This window comes from Arachis ipaensis, chromosome B2 (genome assembly GCF_059453495.1).
Source record: "Arachis ipaensis isolate K30076 ecotype BB chromosome B2, ASM5945349v1, whole genome shotgun sequence".
Taxonomy (NCBI): Eukaryota; Viridiplantae; Streptophyta; class Magnoliopsida; order Fabales; family Fabaceae; genus Arachis; species Arachis ipaensis.
Window position 1 is genome coordinate 1,769,036 of NC_142437.1, and position 19,752 is coordinate 1,788,787.

Genomic DNA, 19,752 nt, shown 5'->3' on the forward strand with positions numbered 1-19,752 from the left:
GGAAGAAGAGAGAGATGGCGGTGACAGTAACAAGAGGGAGAAAAATACTGTGGTAGTGGTGGTGATAAGGAAAATTCGGTATTAGTTTTTGGAAGTTCAACATGAAAAATAAGGGTGAAAAAGTTAGAAGACATGGAAACTGACGAGAAGATCCTAAATTCATAATGGAATAGACACCGTGATTAAAGTAAATAAAATAAAAAAATATAAAAAAAAGATAAAAACATCCCTTTTTTAAAAAATTATAACAAAAAGGATTCATTAAAGTAAAATATTTTATTTTGACCAATTTGACTTATCAGTATGCCAAATCAATTTTTGTCGTTTCGATATCCAAAAGAGACCGACGTACCGAATCCGTGTCCGACTAAAGCACAGGGAAAAGAAAAGCACGTCAAACCAAGATGATTATATCAGAGAAGAATAAAAGCTAGTAAATTCACATAAGATAAAAGAAAAGGAAGGAAAAGAAAGGAGATCTAGTGAGATAGTAAGGAATAAAAATTTTTGAGATAATACTCAATTTGGTTTCTGAAATTACACGCGAGTCTCAATTTAGTTCTTGAAGTTTCAATTGCCTCTATTTAGTTCCCAAATTTTGTGAGCATAACTCATGTTAGTCCTTGAAACAATTTTCAACGTACAAATCTTAACGAAACACTGTCGTGACAGCCGGATGCCATACTAAACTTTGTAAAATGATGTCGTTTTGGTTTTGGCACTCAAATAACCTAAAAACAACATCTTAAATGGTGTTTATTAAAATTTTACCTAACAAAATAAGTAATACGATGCCGTTTTTGACCTATTTAAATGTCAAAACCAAAAATCAACTTGGGTTAGTTGAGTGGTCAGCTCACTCGTCTGCTTAAGCAAGTGTCGGGGGTTCAAATCCTGCCTTATGCATGCAACAGACCCACATTTATAAACTTCAAAAACTAAATAGAGGCAATTAAAACCTCATGAACTAAATTGAAACTCGCGTGCAAATATAAAACATCTCTACTTAGTACAGAGTAGAAAATGCCAATGTGCCAAAGACTAAAGCATAGGAGAAAAAAGCACGTCAAACCAAGATGATTATATCATCCCAAGAGAAATGAATATAGAAAAATGCTTTAGATATTTATTTTTGTCTTGTATGTCAAATTCATATATCTTTTTAGTTTTTATTATTAAATTAAAAATAAAATTATCTCATAATATATGAATTTCAAACATAATCCAATAATAAACAGGTATATAATTAGAATACAAAATAAAATATCAAATTCTACTTTTTATTTTGAATATTAGATTAATAATAGTATTTTTTTGAATTGTAGAATAATAGACATTAATATTAAATATGAAGCAGTTTAATTTAAAGTGTAAAAATTGAATCTTTCAATTTTTAATAAATACATAAATCAAACTCTCTAATTTCTGTTTAAAAAAATTAAAAAAATGTGACGTACAAAATTAAATTCCAATTTTAATACTTCTCATAATTTTAAAAATAACAAAAATTATAATATTAAAGTATATTACTCCCGATCCTCCCACGAAGAAAACCTAGGTGCCACCAAATCCACAGGTATGCAGAAGTTTATAACATGAAATTTTCAGGGTTCAGTTGTAATTTTATCTTTTTAATTTTTATCCTATGTTCTTCAAATCCCATTTCAAAAAACAGTTCCTTTTCCCTCCAACACTTTTCTCATTTGTAACTCAATGCTTCAGTAACTATTCTCATGAACCACATCCATGTAATCATTCGCTTAGCAGACTCAAAGCTTTTGTTCCAATCCCTAATGAACCCAACTTCAGGGACCCTGAAATTGTTCATTTGTTTTGTGCTAAAGCCCTCAAAGTTGCTGCTATAAGGGCTTTTCTCCCTGAAGGGAAACAGTTGCATGCCCATTTGATAAAGTTTGGTTTTTGTCATGTTCTGTCATTGCAAAATCAGTTCTTGAGTATTTACCTTAAATGCAAGGAAACCAAAGATGCACTTAAACTGTTTGATGAATTGCCTGGGAGAAATGTGGTCTCGTGGAATATTGTGATCCGTGGCATTGTTGGATGTGGAAATGAAAATGACTTGAATCCTCATCTGGGGTTTTCTTATTTCAAGCGGATGTTGTTCGAAAAGGTGGCTCCGGATGATATAACATTGAATGCTTTGATTGGTGTGTGTGCAAAGCTTCATGATATCGAAATTGGAGTACAACTGCACTGTTTTGCAATGAAAAGAGGACTTGATTTGGATTGTTTTGTAGGTAGTGCTTTGGTTGATTTTTATGCAAAATTTGGTTTGGTTGAGAATTCAAGGAAGGTTTTTTGTGCTGTTACACATAGAGATTTGGTTATGTTGAATGTCATGATTTCTTGTTATGCCCTGAATTGTTTACCAGAAGAGGCCTTTAGCATTTTCAACTCAATGAGATTGGATGGTGCTAATGGCGACGAATTCACTTTTAGCTGCCTGCTAAGTATATGTGATATTTTAGAATATTATGATTTTGGAAAGCAAGCTCATAGTCTTATTCTGAAACTGTCACTTGAATCCGATATTCTAGTGGCGAGTGCATTAATCAATATGTACGCAAAAAATGAAGATGTCATTGATGCAAAGAGAGTGTTTGACAAGATGGCGATTCGAAATGTTGTGGCATGGAATACCATGATTGTTGGGTGTGGAAATAGTGGCAAAGTGATTGATGTTATGAAGATTCTCAGAGATATGTTACTCGAAGGAATTTTCCCCGATGAACTCACTATTTCCAGCGTTCTTAGCTCGTGTGGCTATGCTTCTGCCATAACTGAAACTCAGCAAGCTCATGCCTTAGCAGTTAAGCTGTCATTTCAAGAATTTGTATCTGTTTCCAATTCTTTGATTACTGCATACTCCAAGTGTGGTAACATAACTAATGCATTCAAATGCTTCAGATTGATGTTAGAACCTGATCTTGTTACATACACTTCATTGATAAATGCATATGCATTCCATGGTCTTGGCAAAGAAGCAACTGAGATGTTTGAGAAGATGATATCTTGCGGCATAAAACCTGACCGGATTTCTTTTCTTGGCATTCTCTCTGCTTGTGTGCATTGTGGATTCGTGAACGCAGGACTGCACTACTTCAAATTAATGACAGATGTGTATCGTATTATTCCTGATTCAGATCACTATACTTGCCTTATTGATCTCCTTGGAAGACATGGTTACATAAACGAAGCCTTTGAATTCTTGAAATCAATTCCAATTCAAGCTGAATCGAACATGTTAGGAGCATTCATTGGGTCTTGTAAACTGCATGAAAATATAGAACTGGCTAAATTGGCAGCAGGAAAGCTTTTTGCAATAGTTCCAGAGAAGATTGTGAACTATGCTGTCATGGCTAACATTTATGCTTCTCATAATCACTGGCTTGATGCTGAAAGAGTTCGAAAAACCATGAGGGACAAGGATGTTGCTAAATTCCCAGGCTGTAGCTGGATACAGGTTGGTAATCAAGTTCATTCATTTGTGTCTAGTGATAAGGTACACCCTAAACTTTTGCAAATTTATGCTACACTAAAAATGTTGCTTAGGTCAATGAAAGAAGAAAATGGTGTGAAATTGTAAATGGTATATAGATCATGATCAATAATAAATTGGGAAATATTTTTTGGTTTTTCTAAAGTTGTATCAACAAGGATTTGATTAAAAGTTTGTGTTGTACTTGTACCCGAAGTAAGTTTATCCAAACACAACCTATGTGGTGATAAGATTTCTGGAATAGCACATATAAGACTTCTCTCTTGTAATGAATATCCAAGCCAATTCTACTAGGTTTTTCAATCAATGTCTAGGACTAGAACTGAGAGTAATACCTCCTTTTATAGTCTCTAATCAACCATTTAACCCCCTAATGGGACTATAAATTTACATGTAAGACTGATTTAGGTAAAATTTATCTCCTATTTTAATCCCTAACCAAACATATCCTTAGTGTTTCACTGTTTTGACCTTTGTTGTTTCTTCATTGAATATGTAACTGTTCTACAGCATGTCTAAAGTTGCAAACAAAATAAGCATGACATTTAACAACTTACAAATAATTCTATTTTAAAAAGTAACCTCGAAGACAGCAACCACGTGAAGCTCATGTCCGAACTCGATTGCCAAGAAATTTTAACCTTATATTATTAGTATTACTTACCATGATTCATGTGCAGCTACATGTTCTTAGATTTATGTAATTGATTAATCTATCTATTTTTATTATATAAAAATTGATATCTAATTTCTTATACAATAAGTTTAAGTCATATTTTCTTTTTTAATGATGTCATTAACAATTTTAATAACTTAACAAAACTTAAAAATTAACTAGTGAATTTTTTTAAAAAGATTAAAAGAAAAAACTCTTATTTATTATTATTTATTAAAACATAAAGTACTATTAAATACGGTAAGTATACATTAAAAGTGTCATAATAATAATAATTATTATAAAAGTTTCAGTTACGAATATTAAAATTGTACAACTTAATACTTTTATTACTACATTATTTGGGCTACTTTTGCATATCATATAAGATTCTTATTACTCTTTATTTCTTAATTTTTAATACCAATTAGCAAAAACTCTTTCAAATAAGTTTAAATTTGTCATATTTTTTTACTAAGTATATTCAAATATACCATGATTATAAAATTTATTCATAAATTTATATTATATTTTTGGTATTTTTTATTTTCATTCATTTTTTTAAACCCAAATAAGATTAAATTTGGTACATCTCCTTACTAAGTATATTCAAATATATCATGATTATAAAACTAATTTATAATTTTATATTCTATTTTTGGTGTTTTTTAATCTCATTCATTTTTTTAATTTTTCTTTAATTATTTGTAAAGCAAAGAATACCATATGAAAAGACAAAGTATGACAACTAAAGCAAATGTAAAAATAAAAGCAACAAATAAATATTTAGTTTTGTACAATTTTAATATAAAAGGCCTATGCTTTTTTAAAAGGAGTAAAATATCGGTTTTTGTCCCTAACGTTTGGGTAAGTCTCAAAATTGTCTCTAACGTTTGAATCGTCCTATTTAAGTCCCTAACGTTTTAAAATTGACTCAATGTTGTCCTACCGTTAGGAATTTGTTAACGGAATTGACGACGGGACAAAATTGAGATGATTTTGAAACGTTAGGAGTTAAATAGGACGAAAACGTTAGAGACAAAAACGATACATAGAAATAAGTTTTAATTTTATCCTTCACTAATATCAATCTTTTATCGTACATAGTTATTCAATTATTTTTTAATCACATTTAAGTAAATTACACTTAATCACACTACTTTGATTATAATTTTACTCTTAAAGATTTTTACTCATCATGAAATGTTTATAAAATGACTAGAATAGAATCACATTACTTTATTACTTATCCCAAACGTTAGAGACAAAAACAATACTTTTCTCTTTCTAAAAATAAATGAATTCAAATTTTTAGACTAATAAATTATATTTTAATTGACATTATATTTTAGTTGAATAATTATATGAAATTATATACAAATTATCAAATAAATATTCTATAAAATATTTTTAATATAACTAATTTAAATTTAATATTAATTTATATATTATTTAATCAATTTCTAAATAATATAACACTTATTAAAATATACTATGCAGTATAATTAATTTATTTCTCCGCGCATCGCAGTTACCGTTGCTCACGTTGCTCACATTGAAACAACAACACTATTTCTATTTAATAATCTGTTGCATCTTTCAAACAAGAATTGAAAAATGAAGAGTTAGTACAAAGCCAGCTAGGAACTCCACTGCTTAGAATAATTTTAAGTTACCTCGGAGACCCATACCATGTCTTCTTGCTAAGGAATCATTGACTCCTCCTAAGCATTACCCTACTTGATTGTTTGAAAAATTTAGCAGTTCACTACACTGCAACAATTGTTCTCTTACCTTTCTCTGAAAATCCATTCACTTTGCTGTTGTTGAGATCATATCATCATGGCTGGTGCACTTGTTGGTGGAGCTTTCCTTTCTGGCTTCATTAACGTTGTCTTTGACAGGTTGCTCACAACGGATACGGTCAACAGGGTCTTGGGCAAGAAACTTGGCCCTGGCTTGGTTGAGAGGCTGAAAATTTCTCTGCATGCTGCTGAAGCTGTGCTCGATGATGCTGAGTACAAGCAACTGGGTGACAATCGTGTGAGGGATTGGCTCAACTGTCTGAGAGATGCTGTTTATGATGCTGATGACTTTCTCGAAGCTGTACTCACCAAAGCTGCCACTCAAAAGGAGGTACGTTCTTTGTTGCCTAGTTTCTTCCTCAACCGACATAGGAAGATGGTAGATAACATGGAAGGGGTGGTTTCAAGAATAGAATTTCTTGTAAGGCAAAAAGATATCCTTGGTCTTCAAAAGAATACCAAGGATAATAACTTGTCATCATCATCATCATCATCATCATGGCGAGAAACCACATGTCTGATGGAAGGGAGCATATATGGCAGGGAGGATGATCAACAAGCTTTAATCAAGACAATAAATGACAACAGTGAATCTCAGTTGTCTGTGATTCCCATTGTTGGCATGGGTGGGGTTGGTAAAACTACCTTAGCCAAATGGGCATACAGTGTCGCGGAAGGATTTGATCTCAAAGCATGGGTCTGCATCTCTGAAACATTTGATGTCGCTGAGATTACAAAGAAAACCATTGAGGAGATTACCAAAAATTCTTGTACCCTTGGGAGTTTAAATTTGCTTCAAAATAAACTGCAGGAAATGTTGTCGGGAAAGAAGTTCTTTTTTGTTCTAGACGATGTCTGGAGCGAAGATGCCGATAAGTGGAAGCAATTTATAGCTCCTTTTCACTGTGGGGCTAAGGGCAGTTCAATTCTTCTTACAACTCGTATGAAAGAGGTTGCTTCAGTAGTTCAAACATGTCCCGCTCACTTTCTTAATGAATTGTTAGAAGAGTCTTGTTGGTTATTGTTTGCAGCCAATGCATGTTTTCCGGAGTCAAACGGTAATCCAACATTAGAGGAAATCGGTAGAAAGATTGTCAAGAAGTGTAAAGGGTTGCCATTAGCTGTTGAAACACTTGGGCGCTTGTTGCGAGGAAAGGATGATGCTAAAGAATGGAATGCTGTTTTAAGGAGTGACATCTGGGAATTTTCCTTGAAAAATTGTAAAATTATTCCAGCATTGTTAATAAGCTACTTCCAGCTCCCTGCCTATTTAAAGCGTTGCTTCGTTTATTGTGCATTGTTTCCCAAAGATTACAAATTTTATAAAGATAAACTAATTTTGCTGTGGATGGCTGAAGATCTTTTAAGGTTACCAAAGAGAGGAGAGAGTTTAGAAGAGGTTGGTTCTGAGTGTTTTGAAGAATTAACTTCAAGGTTTTTTTTTAAACCAACCAAGTTTTTTTATGAGAGTTACGTGATGCATGATCTCTTGCATGACTTGGCAATATTCCTTGCTGGAGACTTCTATTGTAGAATAGAAGAGCTTCATGAACAAGAAAAGAAGAAGATTCTCACTCGTCATTTGTCACAGTTGCCAAATGGAAGGTTAGATCATCCAATCTCAAAAGTCTTTAAGTCCATTGTGAAATCAGAATCTTTGAGGACATCTTTGTATATCGATGATTTGTTAAGCATGAAAAGCAGAGCATCAAAGTTGAAATACTTGAGAGTTTTATCCTTTTGTCGACTTGGTGCATTACCTGATTCAATAGGTAAATTGATTCATCTACGCTATTTGAATCTCTCTAGGACCTTTGTGAACACATTACCAGAGTCATTATGCAATTTGTATAATCTACAAACATTAATATTGTATAAATGTTCTAACCTGACCATGTTGCCCAATGGCATGCATAAACTTGTGAATTTACGGCATCTTGATCTTAGGGGAACTTCTTTGAAAGAAATGCCTAGAGGAATAAGTAATTTGAAAATGCCTATTTTAGATTACTTTGTGCTGGGCAAGCACAAAGACAATGGAATCCAGGAATTAGGAGGGATCTCAAATCTTGAAGGATCATTTGAGATTAAGAAGTTGGAGAATGTTGCTGATGTGAGACAAGCCAGGAGTGCAAGGATGTCGGAGAAGAACCACATTGACAAGTTATTGTTGGAATGGTCTTGGGATCGTGAGATGGTTTCAAACACAGAGACTGAGAGAGATATACTCGATGGCTTGCAACCGCACACTGGCTTGAAAGAGTTGAGAATCAAGCGATATATTGGTGAAAGATTTCCAGATTGGGTGGGACAGTCTTCTTACAACAATATGACAAGTGTAACACTAGCATCTTGCAAGAATTGCTGCATGCTGCCTTCACTTGGACAACTGCCATCTCTCAAGTCCCTGCGCATTGAAGGTTTTCGTCAGCTCAAGCGTATTGGTGATGAGTTTTACAAGAGTGACAGCGATCATCATTTTTTGCCTACTGCACCGTTTCCTTCACTCGAGGAATTGGTGTTTCGTGAGATGCCATGCTGGGAGGAGTGGTACGTACCTGACCCAGAAGCATTTCCTCAGCTTAGGAGACTTGTAATAAAATATTGTGGAATGTTAAAGGGAGATGTGCTTAACAGCATATTGTGGAGAAGGGTTTCTTGTTTGCGGGAAGATGATGAAGGAAGGTCTGATGAGATGGTAGGTGGTGGGGATGCTTTATCAATAAGGGCATGTGAATCATTCAATGCAAGGAGCAATTGGTTACCCAAATCTCTGCAAAAGCTGAAAATCTTGTGGTTCCCAAAATTTGAATTCCTCGAGCACAAGTATGATTTGGTAGAGCTACGAATAAGATACAGCTGTGATTCACTGAGCTCCTTGTCGTTGGATGTCTTTCCCAATCTCAAGAATTTGGAGATAATAAAGTGTAGGAATCTGGAATCAGTGTCAATGTCAGAGGCACCACACTCTGCTCTTGAACGTATCTCCATCTATGATTGCCCTGAATTAGTGTTATTTGGAGGAGAAGGACTGGCTGCACCCAACTTGACTCATCTCACCATCTCTGATTGTCCTGAGTTAGTGTCATTTGCGGGTGAAGGACTGGCTACACCCAACTTGACTCATCTCAGCCTTATACGATGCGGGAAGTTGGAGGCATTACCACGTGACATGAAGAGTCTACTCCGAAATCTACACTCTCTTCATATATCTGGTTGCCCAAACATTTGCAGGTTGGCAGAGGGTGGTTTGCCGCCTAACTTGAAAGAGCTTCATGTGGGATTTTGCAAGCAACAAATGAGGGATCTATCATGGATGCCCAACTTGCATGCCCTCACTCATCTCACAATTGTTGGTTGTCATTGTGATAGCGTGACGTCATACGCAGAAGTGGGTTCGCTGCCTCACCTTCCCTCCCTTACCACTCTCAAGATATGCTCCTTTCCTAACATGGAGACATTGGAGTGCAACGAGCTTCTCCACCTCACCTCCCTTCAACAATTGCACATTAAGTACTGCAAGAAGCTGGAGAATATGGAAGGAGAAAAGCTGCCTTCCTCTCTCTTGCTACTGATAATTGAAGACTGTGGATTGCTGGGAGAACACTGCAGGAACAAGCATCAACTAATCTGGCCCAAAATTTCCCACATCCCCACCGTTAAAGTTTCTGATTAGAGTTTTCTGAGCCGGTAATTCTCTAATCTTCATGTTTCTCATGCTACCACAATTAAATTCACAAACGCATAAATTTCCATTTCCTTCAAGACAAAAAAGACAATTGAACTCGTATGCCAAATTGCATTCTTTTCTTTCATTTATCTGGGAAGCTCTCACTTTGCAGTTGTAGTTCAAGAAGTCTTTTGTTTCTTTCACAAACTCATTGCTCTCTCTAATACTTAGTAACATTCATATTCCAATAAAATCACATTTACAAAACAAGATAAGAATTAACATGAAACAAAAATTGAAGGACAGTGAACATCTTTTTTGTTGAAAAGATTCTTTTTTTGTTGGTATGTTTCTCTCTTCCTCTCTATAATTTTATTTTTGCTGTTTTGCACAGAAAGAATAAAATAATAGCTTGATTTGTGGAGAGAAAAGAGTTACAAATGGTGTTTCTGTCTTTGCCAATTCTTTATGATAATCAGAGCCAGTTGTTGTGCTGCAAGATTCATGTAGGAATAATAAAAGGAATCAGCATGCATGAGGTATATAAGCTTTCAAAATAGAAGGATCAAGTTATTGTTATGTAGTCTGTTTTTTTTTTCTTACCACAGTTTGAATCATTACATAAAATGAATAGTATTAGATACCTAAAATAAACTATTTCTAATACTAAGAGAAAACATTCTATAATAATAACTATTTCTTCCTTTCTGGATTTGGATACATCATCAGACAAATTCACAAGGCGATGAAGGTATGTAGCTAATGCAGACATGATTCAAGAATATGCTTTCCACATTTAAAGATGACAATCCTGTACCTGAAATAGTCATTAGAAGGTGAAGTTCTGGTGATGCCATCAGGAGCAATTTCATTCCTATCAACTTCACTCATTGATCTTTATCTTGGTATGTGCAGTTTGTACATATATTAACCTGCAGTGGGATTCAAATTATTCAAGAAAAAGCATTGTCATAGAATATTTGATCTTTTTGGACTGAATTGAAGAGGATAGCTACAAATATACAGGGTTATTGTTATGTAAATTCAGGGTATTATGTGTATGGAAAAATTTTTCTTTTATAACTTGTAGTATTATAGCCAACAATCACTCTTGTTTCTTTATAATTTTTCTTTTATAACTTGTAGTATATAACCATCAAATTTTCTGAATACAGATTTCTGAGCTGGTAATTATCTAACTTCACGGTTCTCATACCACCACAATTAAATTATACATGCATAAATTTCCTTCTCCTCAAAAGAAAATACCTCTCTCTTTCTTTAGACATTATGAACTAGTTGGACTGATATAAATTTGCATTCTTTTTTTTTTTCATTCATTCGGAAACCTCTCACTTTGTAGTTGTACTTGAAAGAAATATCCTCTGTTATTCTCAGAAAAGGTCATTCTTATAAATTCAAAGATACGGAATATATATATTGTGCATCCAACATTTGAGAATTTCTTTACATACATCGATAAATGAAATTTACTGTTTTCATCCATCTTCTGCAGGTACATTGTTATGAAGTAAAAGTGCCAAAACGGCAGAGATTTCATCATATATAATCTTATACAAATATTTTAGCTACAGGTTGGTAAATTTACTCTACTTCATTCCATTATAGAATTTACTTTTACTCTTCTGTTGGGAAAAAGAAAAATGTTATCAAAACTTGATTTTAGAAGAATTAGATATTAGATATATGCCCTTAATGGTAAAATTGTGTTTCTGCATTTGCCACTATTTGATGTTTGTGGCTTTATGCTGAACTAATTGGTACTGCCATGTAGTAACTTAAATTTGATTCTTTAACTGTTTTTGGAATCTCTAAATTATACTTTCTGTTACGATGCTATTTACTGTCGATCATTCATAATTTTAGCAGAGAAATAAATTGAAATCCTTTAAAAACATTCGGAGTAAAATTAAAACTTTCGCCAAACACTAGGGACATTTGGTATGGTTTTCCTTGTTTCCTTTTCTTCTATTCTTTAATCTTCTTTTAAAGTTATTTTTACAATATAACACAACAGGATGCGGTTTGCAACTTTGATCCAACATTGTGTTCATGAGGTTTCAGATAATTGCAGTATTATATGCGTACCTACCAAAGAGATATACAAAATGAAAAAAAGAAAGACCATAGAATGATAAATTGATAATAATGCATTTTGGTTTTTGTGATGACAAACACTTAGTCATGAAATGTTTTTAATTTGTGTAACCTCTGAATTCTGCAGGAGATACAAGGAGGATTAAGCAGAGAAAGTCAAAAGATTATGAAACTGTTAGGGACTTGGGTATTATGGGGTGCTCAAAGTCGCACATCGAGTAGTATGGGATGCTTGATATTGTATATAAGGAGAGTGGTTCTTCCCCCTTAACAGATAGCTTTTAAGGTGTGGTTTTCCACTTTCCTTAGATACTTAACAATGGTATCAGAGCGTGGTTCTCGGCGCCATGGAAAGGGCTACCTATAGGTTGGATTAAGGTGAATACCGAATACTGATAGACTAAAAAGTCATCTCTAATTTTCCAACTACCTCTTTTTCCCATTTGGTATTTATGCTGTTCATATTGTAAACATTATTTGATCTTTGTTTGGTAAGTATTAAGCTCGATGGAGTGTAAGCTTGAAAACACTTCATCAGAAGTTGTTTGTTTTACTTTCTTGGAAGAAGAGTCTTCGGGTTAAAGTGAAACACTGTTGTAGTTGTACTAGCTTAGCTTCTTGGTGGTGTTGTTTGACTGAAATTTGTATGTTGGAGCTTCATTATCCATCTGTAAATAAATAAATAATAATTTATATATTACTTCCAGGGGAAGAATTTCTTATCCCTATATTATACCCTCCACATTTTTCATTGAGTTCACTTTATTTTCCTTTAGCTCTTCTCAATAAAGCTGTATGAGGTACCTTCCTCTGCAATTAAACATTAGTGCTTTGCTTCAATGTTGGGACCCATAGGTGGTTGTTTGGTTAGCAATAGCAGTCATGTTTGAACTTTGAACCAACATGCTAAACAAGGGTTATATCAAATTTGTATTGTAGTGCTTTTTTCTTTTTTTTTTTTTTTTTTTTTTTTTTTGGGCTAAATTTACAATTCAAAGCCATGATGATTATAACTTCATTGAACCAAGCTGAAGTAGTGTTACTTGTATGTTAAAGCTATGAGAATCTACCTCTTACCAGCGTGAGGCAGTTAATTAGTTAACTGATTAAAGATAGGTACAATAGCTTTGATAATTAATCCCTTGGAAATATGTATATGACAAAAATAAAAGTAACTTCCATTGTTATTAATACTCGAATTTTGGGCATTTCTTATGTATCATGTAGATGCAGGTCTTCTTTTTCCAATAAGTTAGACCAATAATACCATGAACTGATATTTTATCAATGGACTTCAAAGTATTAGTGTAATTTATTTAGGAGTATCTCTCAAAGAGGATTTTATTTTATTTCAGTAGAAACAAATTAAAAGCAAAAAGAGAAAAAAAAAGAGAGAGTAGTAACTAACATGCTATTATCATAACTAATGCTACTGATGCATTTGAGAGAGATTAGTAATTTAGTAAAGTAATAAATTAGTATAGTAGTACTATTGAGCCTGGTCACATTAATTGAAACTTCCAACAAGATGCAATAATGTTGCAACCACCAAATAAATTAGAATCAAGGACAAAGTAAGTGTGATCGAGCTAGATGCTAGGCAATTCTAATAACTCAATTCATACAATTTTTCCATGGACAGAGATGTTGGGATGACTTGAAGTCAATGTCCTTTAGCTAACAAGTAAGGAGCACCACACGATCAAGAAGGGAATACAATGAATAAAGCTGAATTATTTGAACTTGGAAGGAGCAACTCTTCATCACATCAAATTACATGCAGCATATCTGATCTATTAATTTGTTCTACAAATTACAATGTGTGGATTAAAGCAACTTCTCCAATAAGAATATTTTTGTTATAAAGAATTTGTTACCTAAAAGAAGAAGGCTAAGTAACAAAGTAGACCTTATTTTACCAATTGCATAATTTTTTACCATGATTCGCAACTTGCTCATTATGATACTGATAATGTATCTGACGTCAAGGACGAAATTTCCACAATGACTATAACTCTACGTCCTGCAATCACATGGCTTGACAACCACTTGTATGCTATAGAAAAATTTTCAAATAATACCATCAGTCTTAATTTAATGCTGAATAGTAGCTAATATGCTATAGAAAAATTTTCAAGTATTCCGAAAATATTGATGTTTTGGTAGTTTTGGCTATTGATCTCCACCATGTACATATTTATTATAATTCAAATCAATTATTAAAACCACTGAAACACTAGTATTCCTGAAATATTTGAAATGCCTCCTCTGCTATTTACCATAACTAATGCAATTTGATGTATTTGAGAGAGATTAGTATAGTAGTACTATTGAATCTGCTCCCATAAGTCATAACAAAACACATTAAAATGAAACTTCCAACAAGATTCAAAAATGTTAGAATGAAGGACAAAGTTAGTGTGAGCCAGCTAGAAGCTAGGCAATTCAAATAACCCAATTCGTACAATTTTTCCATGGACAGAGATGTTGGGACGACTGGAGGTCAATGTCTTTCAGCAAACAAGGAATGAGCACCACACAATCTAAAAGGGAATACAGTAAATCAAGCTGAATCAATGTCCTTCAGCTGAATTATTGAACTGCATCTGCATCATTATTTTACCGTGACCCACAACCAGCTCATTATGATAATGTATCTGACATCAATGGCAAAAATAATTATGCCAGTTTTGAAAAAATAAATAAATAAAAACTTAAAAAGTAACAAACAGTAAGAAATAAAGGCAAAAATGAAAATTACGTTTTTTTTTTTTCCAAATTGCAAAATCACTTTCAAGCACGTAAAATTAGTAGAGAGCCAGCAAGACACTCCCCACTAATTAAGGAGACCAACGTTTTATTGAGTCAACAGTCTTTGTCTTTTTGCCATCAAATTATTGACAACTACTTCTTCACAATAAGCTTTCATACACCTACACACAGTTCACTTACAAACCCTGCAAAATCTACATTTTCACTCTCCTTCATACCTGAATTCTGATCACTTGTTTGAGATAATATCATGGCTGTTGCAGTTGTTGGTGGAGCTTTGCTTAACGTTGTCTTTGAAAGGTTGCTCACAAAGGATACGGTCAACTTGGTCTTGGGCAAGAAGCTTGGCTCTGACTTGCTTGAAAAGCTGAAGATTTCACTGCTTGCTGCTGAAGCTTTGCTTGATGATGCTGAGTACAAGCAACTGGGCGACGATCGTGTGAGGGATTGGCTCAACCGTCTGAGAGATGCTGTTTATGATGCTGATGACTTTCTGTACGCTGTACTCACCAAAGCCGCCACTCAAAAGGAGGTACGTTCTTTGTTGCCTAGTTGCTTCCGTAACCGACATAGGAAGATGGTAGATAACATGGAAGACGTGGTTACAAGAATAGATATTCTTGTAAGTAAAAAAGATATTCTTGGACTTCAACAGAGTACCAAGGATAATAACTTGTCATCATCATCATCATCATCATCAAAATGGCGAGAAACCACATGTCTGATGGAAGGGAAAATATATGGCAGGGAGGATGATCAACAAGCTTTAACCAAAATAATAGAAGACAACAGTGAATCTCAGTTATCTGTGATTCCTATTGTTGGCATGGGCGGGGTTGGTAAAACAACCTTAGCCAAATGGGCGTACAGTGTCGCAGAAGGATTTGATCTCAAAGCATGGGTCTGCATCTCTGAAACATTTGATGTTGCTGATATTACAAAGAAAACCATTGAGGACATTACTAAAAATTCTTGTGCCCTCGGGACTTTAAATTTGCTACAAAATAAACTGCAGGAAGTCTTGTCAGGAAAGAAGTTCTTTATTGTTCTAGACGATGTCTGGAGCGATGATGCCGATGAGTGGAAGCAATTTATAACTCCTTTTCACTGTGGGGCTCAGGGTAGTTCAATTCTTCTTACAACTCGTATGAAAGAGGTTGCCTCAGTAGTTAAAACATGTTCCTCTCACTTTCTTAACGAGTTGTTAGAAGAGTACTGTTGGTCATTGTTTAAAGACAATGCATGTTTTCTGGAGTCCAACGGGAACCCAACACTAGTTGATGTCGGTAGACAAATTGTCAACAAGTGTAAGGGCTTGCCATTAGCTGTAGAAACACTTGGCCGCATGTTGCAAGGAAAGAACGATGCTGAAGAATGGAAAGCTGTTTTAAGGAGTGCCATCTGGGACTTTCCTATGAAAAATTGTAAAATTATTCCAGCATTGTTAATAAGCTACTTCCAGCTACCTCCTTACTTGAAGTGTTGTTTTGTTTATTGTTCCTTGTTTCCCAAAGATCATTACTTTGAGAAAAATGAACTAGTTTTGCTGTGGATGGCTGAAGATCTTTTAAGGCTACCAAAGAGAGGAGAGAGTTTAGAAGAGGTTGGTTGTGAGTGTTTTGAAGAATTAACTTCCAGATTATTTTTTAAACCAGCGGATCATCCTCGTGAAAGGTATGTGATGCATGATCTCTTGCATGACTTGGCAATATTCCTTGCTGGAGACTTCTATTGTAGAATAGAAGAGTTTCGTGAACAACAAAAGAAGGAGGTTCTCACTCGTCATTTGTCATGTTTTTCATATGGAAGCTTAGATAATCCAATCTCAAAAGTCTTCAAGTCCGTTGTGAAAGCAGAATCTTTGAGGACATCGTTGTATATCAATGATTTGTTAAGCATGGAAAGCAGAGCATCAAAGTTGAAATACTTGAGAGTTTTATCCTTTCGTGGACTTGGTGCATTACCAGATTCAATAGGTAAATTGATTCATCTACGCTATTTGAATCTCTCTAGGACCTATGTGAAGACATTACCAGAGTCATTATGCAACTTGTATAATCTACAAACATTAATATTGCATGATTGTTATGACCTGACCATGTTGCCCAATGGCATGCATAAACTTGTGAATTTACGGCATCTTGATCTTAGGGGAACTTGTTTGAAAGAAATGCCTAGAGGAATAAGTAAATTGAAACACTTGCACACCTTAAGTTCGTTTGTGGTGGGCAAGCACAAAGACAATGGAATCCAGGAATTAGGAGGGCTCTCAAATCTTCATGGATCATTTGAGATTCAGAAGTTGGAGAATGTTGTTGATGTGAGACAAGCCAGGGGTGCAAGGATGTCGGAGAAGAACCACATTTACAACTTATCGTTGAGGTGGTCTTGGCTTCGTGAGATGGTTCCAAACACAGAGACTGAGAGAGATATGCTCGAAGGCTTGCAACCGCACAATGGGTTGAAAGAGTTGAGAATGGAGGGATACGAGGGCAAAAGATTTCCAGATTGGGTGGGACACTGTTCTTACAACAAAATGACAAGAGTAACACTAACATCTTGCAAGAATTGCTGCATGCTGCCTTCACTTGGACAACTGCCATCTCTCAAGTCCCTGCGCATTCAAGGTTTTCTTGAGCTCAAGCGTATTGGTGATGAGTTTTACAAGAATGACAGCGATCATCATTCTTTGCCTATTGCTCCATTTCCCTCACTGGAGACGTTGGAATTTGATAAGATGCCATGCTGGGAGGAGTGGCACGTACCTCACCCAGAAGCTTTTCCTCGGCTTAGGAGACTTGAAATAAGAAATTGTCCAATGTTAACCGGAGATATGCTTAACGACATATTATGGAGAAGGGATTGTTGTTTGCGGGAAGATGAAGAAGGAAGGTCTGATGAGATGGTAGGTGGTGGGGATGCTTTATCAATAAGGCCATCTCAATCATTTAATGCAAGGAGCAATTGCTTACCCAAATCGCTGCAAAAGCTGAAAATCTCGAGGTGCCCAAAATTTGAATTCCTGGAGCAACAGCAGCGCAAGTGTGATTTGGTAGACCTACAAATACAATACAGCTGTGATTCACTGAGCTCCTTGTCGTTGGATGTCTTTCCCAATCTCAAGAATTTGGAGATAGAAGGGTGTAGGAATCTGGAATCAGTGTCAATGTCAGACGCACCACACGCTGCTCTTCAACGTCTCTCCATCTATGATTGCCCTAAATTAGTGTCATTAGCAGGAGAAGGACTGGCTGCACCCAACTTGACTTATCTCAATGTTAGCAAATGCTACTGGTTGGAGGCATTGCCACAGGACATGAATAATCTTCTCCCAAGTTTACAGTTTCTGGATATATATGGTTGCTCGAAAATTTGTAGCAGGTTGCCAGAGGGTGGTTTGCCGCCTAACTTGAAATCACTTACTGTGGGAGGTTGCGAGGAACACATGAGGAGTCTATCATGGATCGGCAACTTGGACGCCCTCACTCATCTTACCATTCATGGGTGTGAGAACATAAAGTCATACCCAGAGGTGGGTTCGCTGCCTCACCTTCCCTCCCTTACCACTCTACATATCCAAGACTTTGATAATCTGGAGACATTGGAGTGCAACGAGCTTCTCCGCCTCACCTCCCTTCAACAATTGCACATTGAGTTCTGCCACAAGCTGGAGAATATGGAAGGAGAAAAGCTGCCTCCCTCTCTCTTGCGACTTAAACTTTATTATTGTGGTTTGCTGGGAGAACACTGCAAGAAGAAGCATCAACTAATCTGGCCCAAAATTTCCCACATCCAAACCATTGAAGTCAATTACAACAAAATTTCCTGAATAGAGATTTCTGAGCAGGTAATAATCTAACTTCACGGTTCTGATGCCACCACAATTCAATTATACATGCATCAATTTCCTTTTCCTAAAAAGAAAAGACTTCTCTCTTTCTTTACACATTATTAACTAGTTGAACTGATAAATTTGCATTCTTTATTTTCATTCGTTGGGAAACCTCTCACTTTGTAGTTGTAGAAATATCCTCTGTTATTCTAAAAAAAATCATTCTTATAAATTCAAAGACAGGGAATGTATATATATATTGTGTATCCAACATTTGAGAATTTCTTTACATAATCGATAAATGAAATTTACTGTTTTTTAAAAATAATTTTTCAAGAATAAATATTTGATTATGTGAGCCTTTCTAGTTTCTATTCAAGATTAATGATTTGCAAAGGGTATCTATTCTTTGTTGAGTTCTTAGACGTCATCTGCTCTATATGTCACAGCATCCATCTATATTTTATTTTTGTTAAAAATGTAATTATTCATTCTTGAAACTGTAAATTTATCAAAAATATTTATAACCTTATTTATGTTATATTCGAATCTGTTAGGCTTGCTAGGGGACTATTTTCCTGAGCGCCAATCATGACTCATTTTAGGCTGTGACATGTTTTTGCCATCTTTTGCAGGTAAAAAGTTCACAGATGTTAGAGATTACATTGCACATGTATATCTATATATATATATATATATGGAGATGTAAAGTGGATTAATGTATTGGGAAGCAGTAGTGTTTTCTGATTTCAGCTTTCATTGTAATTGGTATGTACACTAGTTTAAATTAATGACTGATGTGTATCATATGATTCATATCCACACTACTTGTGATGTGGACTTGCTTGGATTATTCAATTCAATGCTTTGCTTCAAAGACAGAACCATAGATGGTTGTTTGGTTATCAATGGCAATCATGTTTGAACTTCGAACCAACATGCTAAACAAATGAGTTTCAATATCTAATGCAAGGGTTGTATCAAACTTGAATTGTAGGCTTTTTCTTTCTTCTTTTTTTTTTTATTTATTAAATTTATAATTCAAAGGCATGATGATGATTAACATCATTATTGAAGCTAGCTGAAGTAGTGTTACTTATATGTTAAAGCTATGATAATCTACATCTTACCAAGCATGAAACAGTTAATTTAATTAACTTCTAATCAAAGGTAGGTGCAACAGCTTTCATAATCCCTTGGAAACACATATGACAAAAATAAAGTAACTTCCATTGTTAGTAATACAAGTTTTTTCATTTGTGTAAATATAAATCTATGTTTTTTGTTTTCTTATGTCTAATAAAAAATCCATTATTCTTTTGCTTAGAGTTTGTGCGCATTCGTGCAAAATTGTAAAATGCGTATGACAAAAAATAATTA

At 34.7% G+C, this 19,752-nt stretch overlaps 3 protein-coding genes and 1 long non-coding RNA gene across 5 annotated transcripts; 3 read left to right on the forward strand and 1 right to left on the reverse strand.

Annotated features, from left to right (window-relative positions):
* The first annotated feature begins 1,645 nt into the window (after window positions 1-1,645).
* LOC107621649 (pentatricopeptide repeat-containing protein At2g46050, mitochondrial-like) lies at window positions 1,646-3,691 on the forward strand. The gene has a single exon (XM_021114627.2). The coding sequence runs from the start codon at window positions 1,646-1,648 to the stop codon at window positions 3,605-3,607; it is 1,962 nt and encodes a 653-aa protein (XP_020970286.1). The 3' UTR covers window positions 3,608-3,691.
* On the forward strand, window positions 3,348-12,498 carry LOC148572784 (putative disease resistance RPP13-like protein 1). Of its 2 annotated transcripts, XM_088505497.1 has the most exons (5): window positions 3,348-3,484; window positions 6,080-9,670; window positions 10,380-10,555; window positions 11,167-11,245; window positions 11,896-12,498. In XM_088505497.1, the coding sequence occupies exons 1-2, from the start codon at window positions 3,450-3,452 to the stop codon at window positions 9,654-9,656; spliced, it is 3,612 nt and encodes a 1,203-aa protein (XP_088361623.1). In that variant the 5' UTR covers window positions 3,348-3,449; the 3' UTR covers window positions 9,657-9,670; window positions 10,380-10,555; window positions 11,167-11,245; window positions 11,896-12,498. The 2 variants fall into 2 exon arrangements, with proteins under 2 accessions (XP_088361623.1, XP_088361622.1); XM_088505496.1 differs by lacking the exon at window positions 3,348-3,484 and having other exon boundaries at window positions 5,455-9,670.
* LOC148572785 (uncharacterized) lies at window positions 7,788-10,910 on the reverse strand. Its single transcript, XR_015905329.1, has 3 exons — window positions 10,468-10,910; window positions 8,539-10,143; window positions 7,788-8,387 (listed from the first exon to the last, which is right to left on the reverse strand). It is a non-coding gene; the product is annotated as an uncharacterized LOC148572785 (long non-coding RNA).
* A 2,163-nt stretch (window positions 12,499-14,661) lies between the features above and the next one.
* Window positions 14,662-19,309, forward strand: LOC107621547 (putative disease resistance RPP13-like protein 1). The gene is made up of 2 exons (XM_021114620.2): window positions 14,662-18,387; window positions 19,008-19,309. The coding sequence occupies exon 1, from the start codon at window positions 14,791-14,793 to the stop codon at window positions 18,367-18,369; it is 3,579 nt and encodes a 1,192-aa protein (XP_020970279.2). The 5' UTR covers window positions 14,662-14,790; the 3' UTR covers window positions 18,370-18,387; window positions 19,008-19,309.
* Window positions 19,310-19,752: the final 443 nt, after the last annotated feature.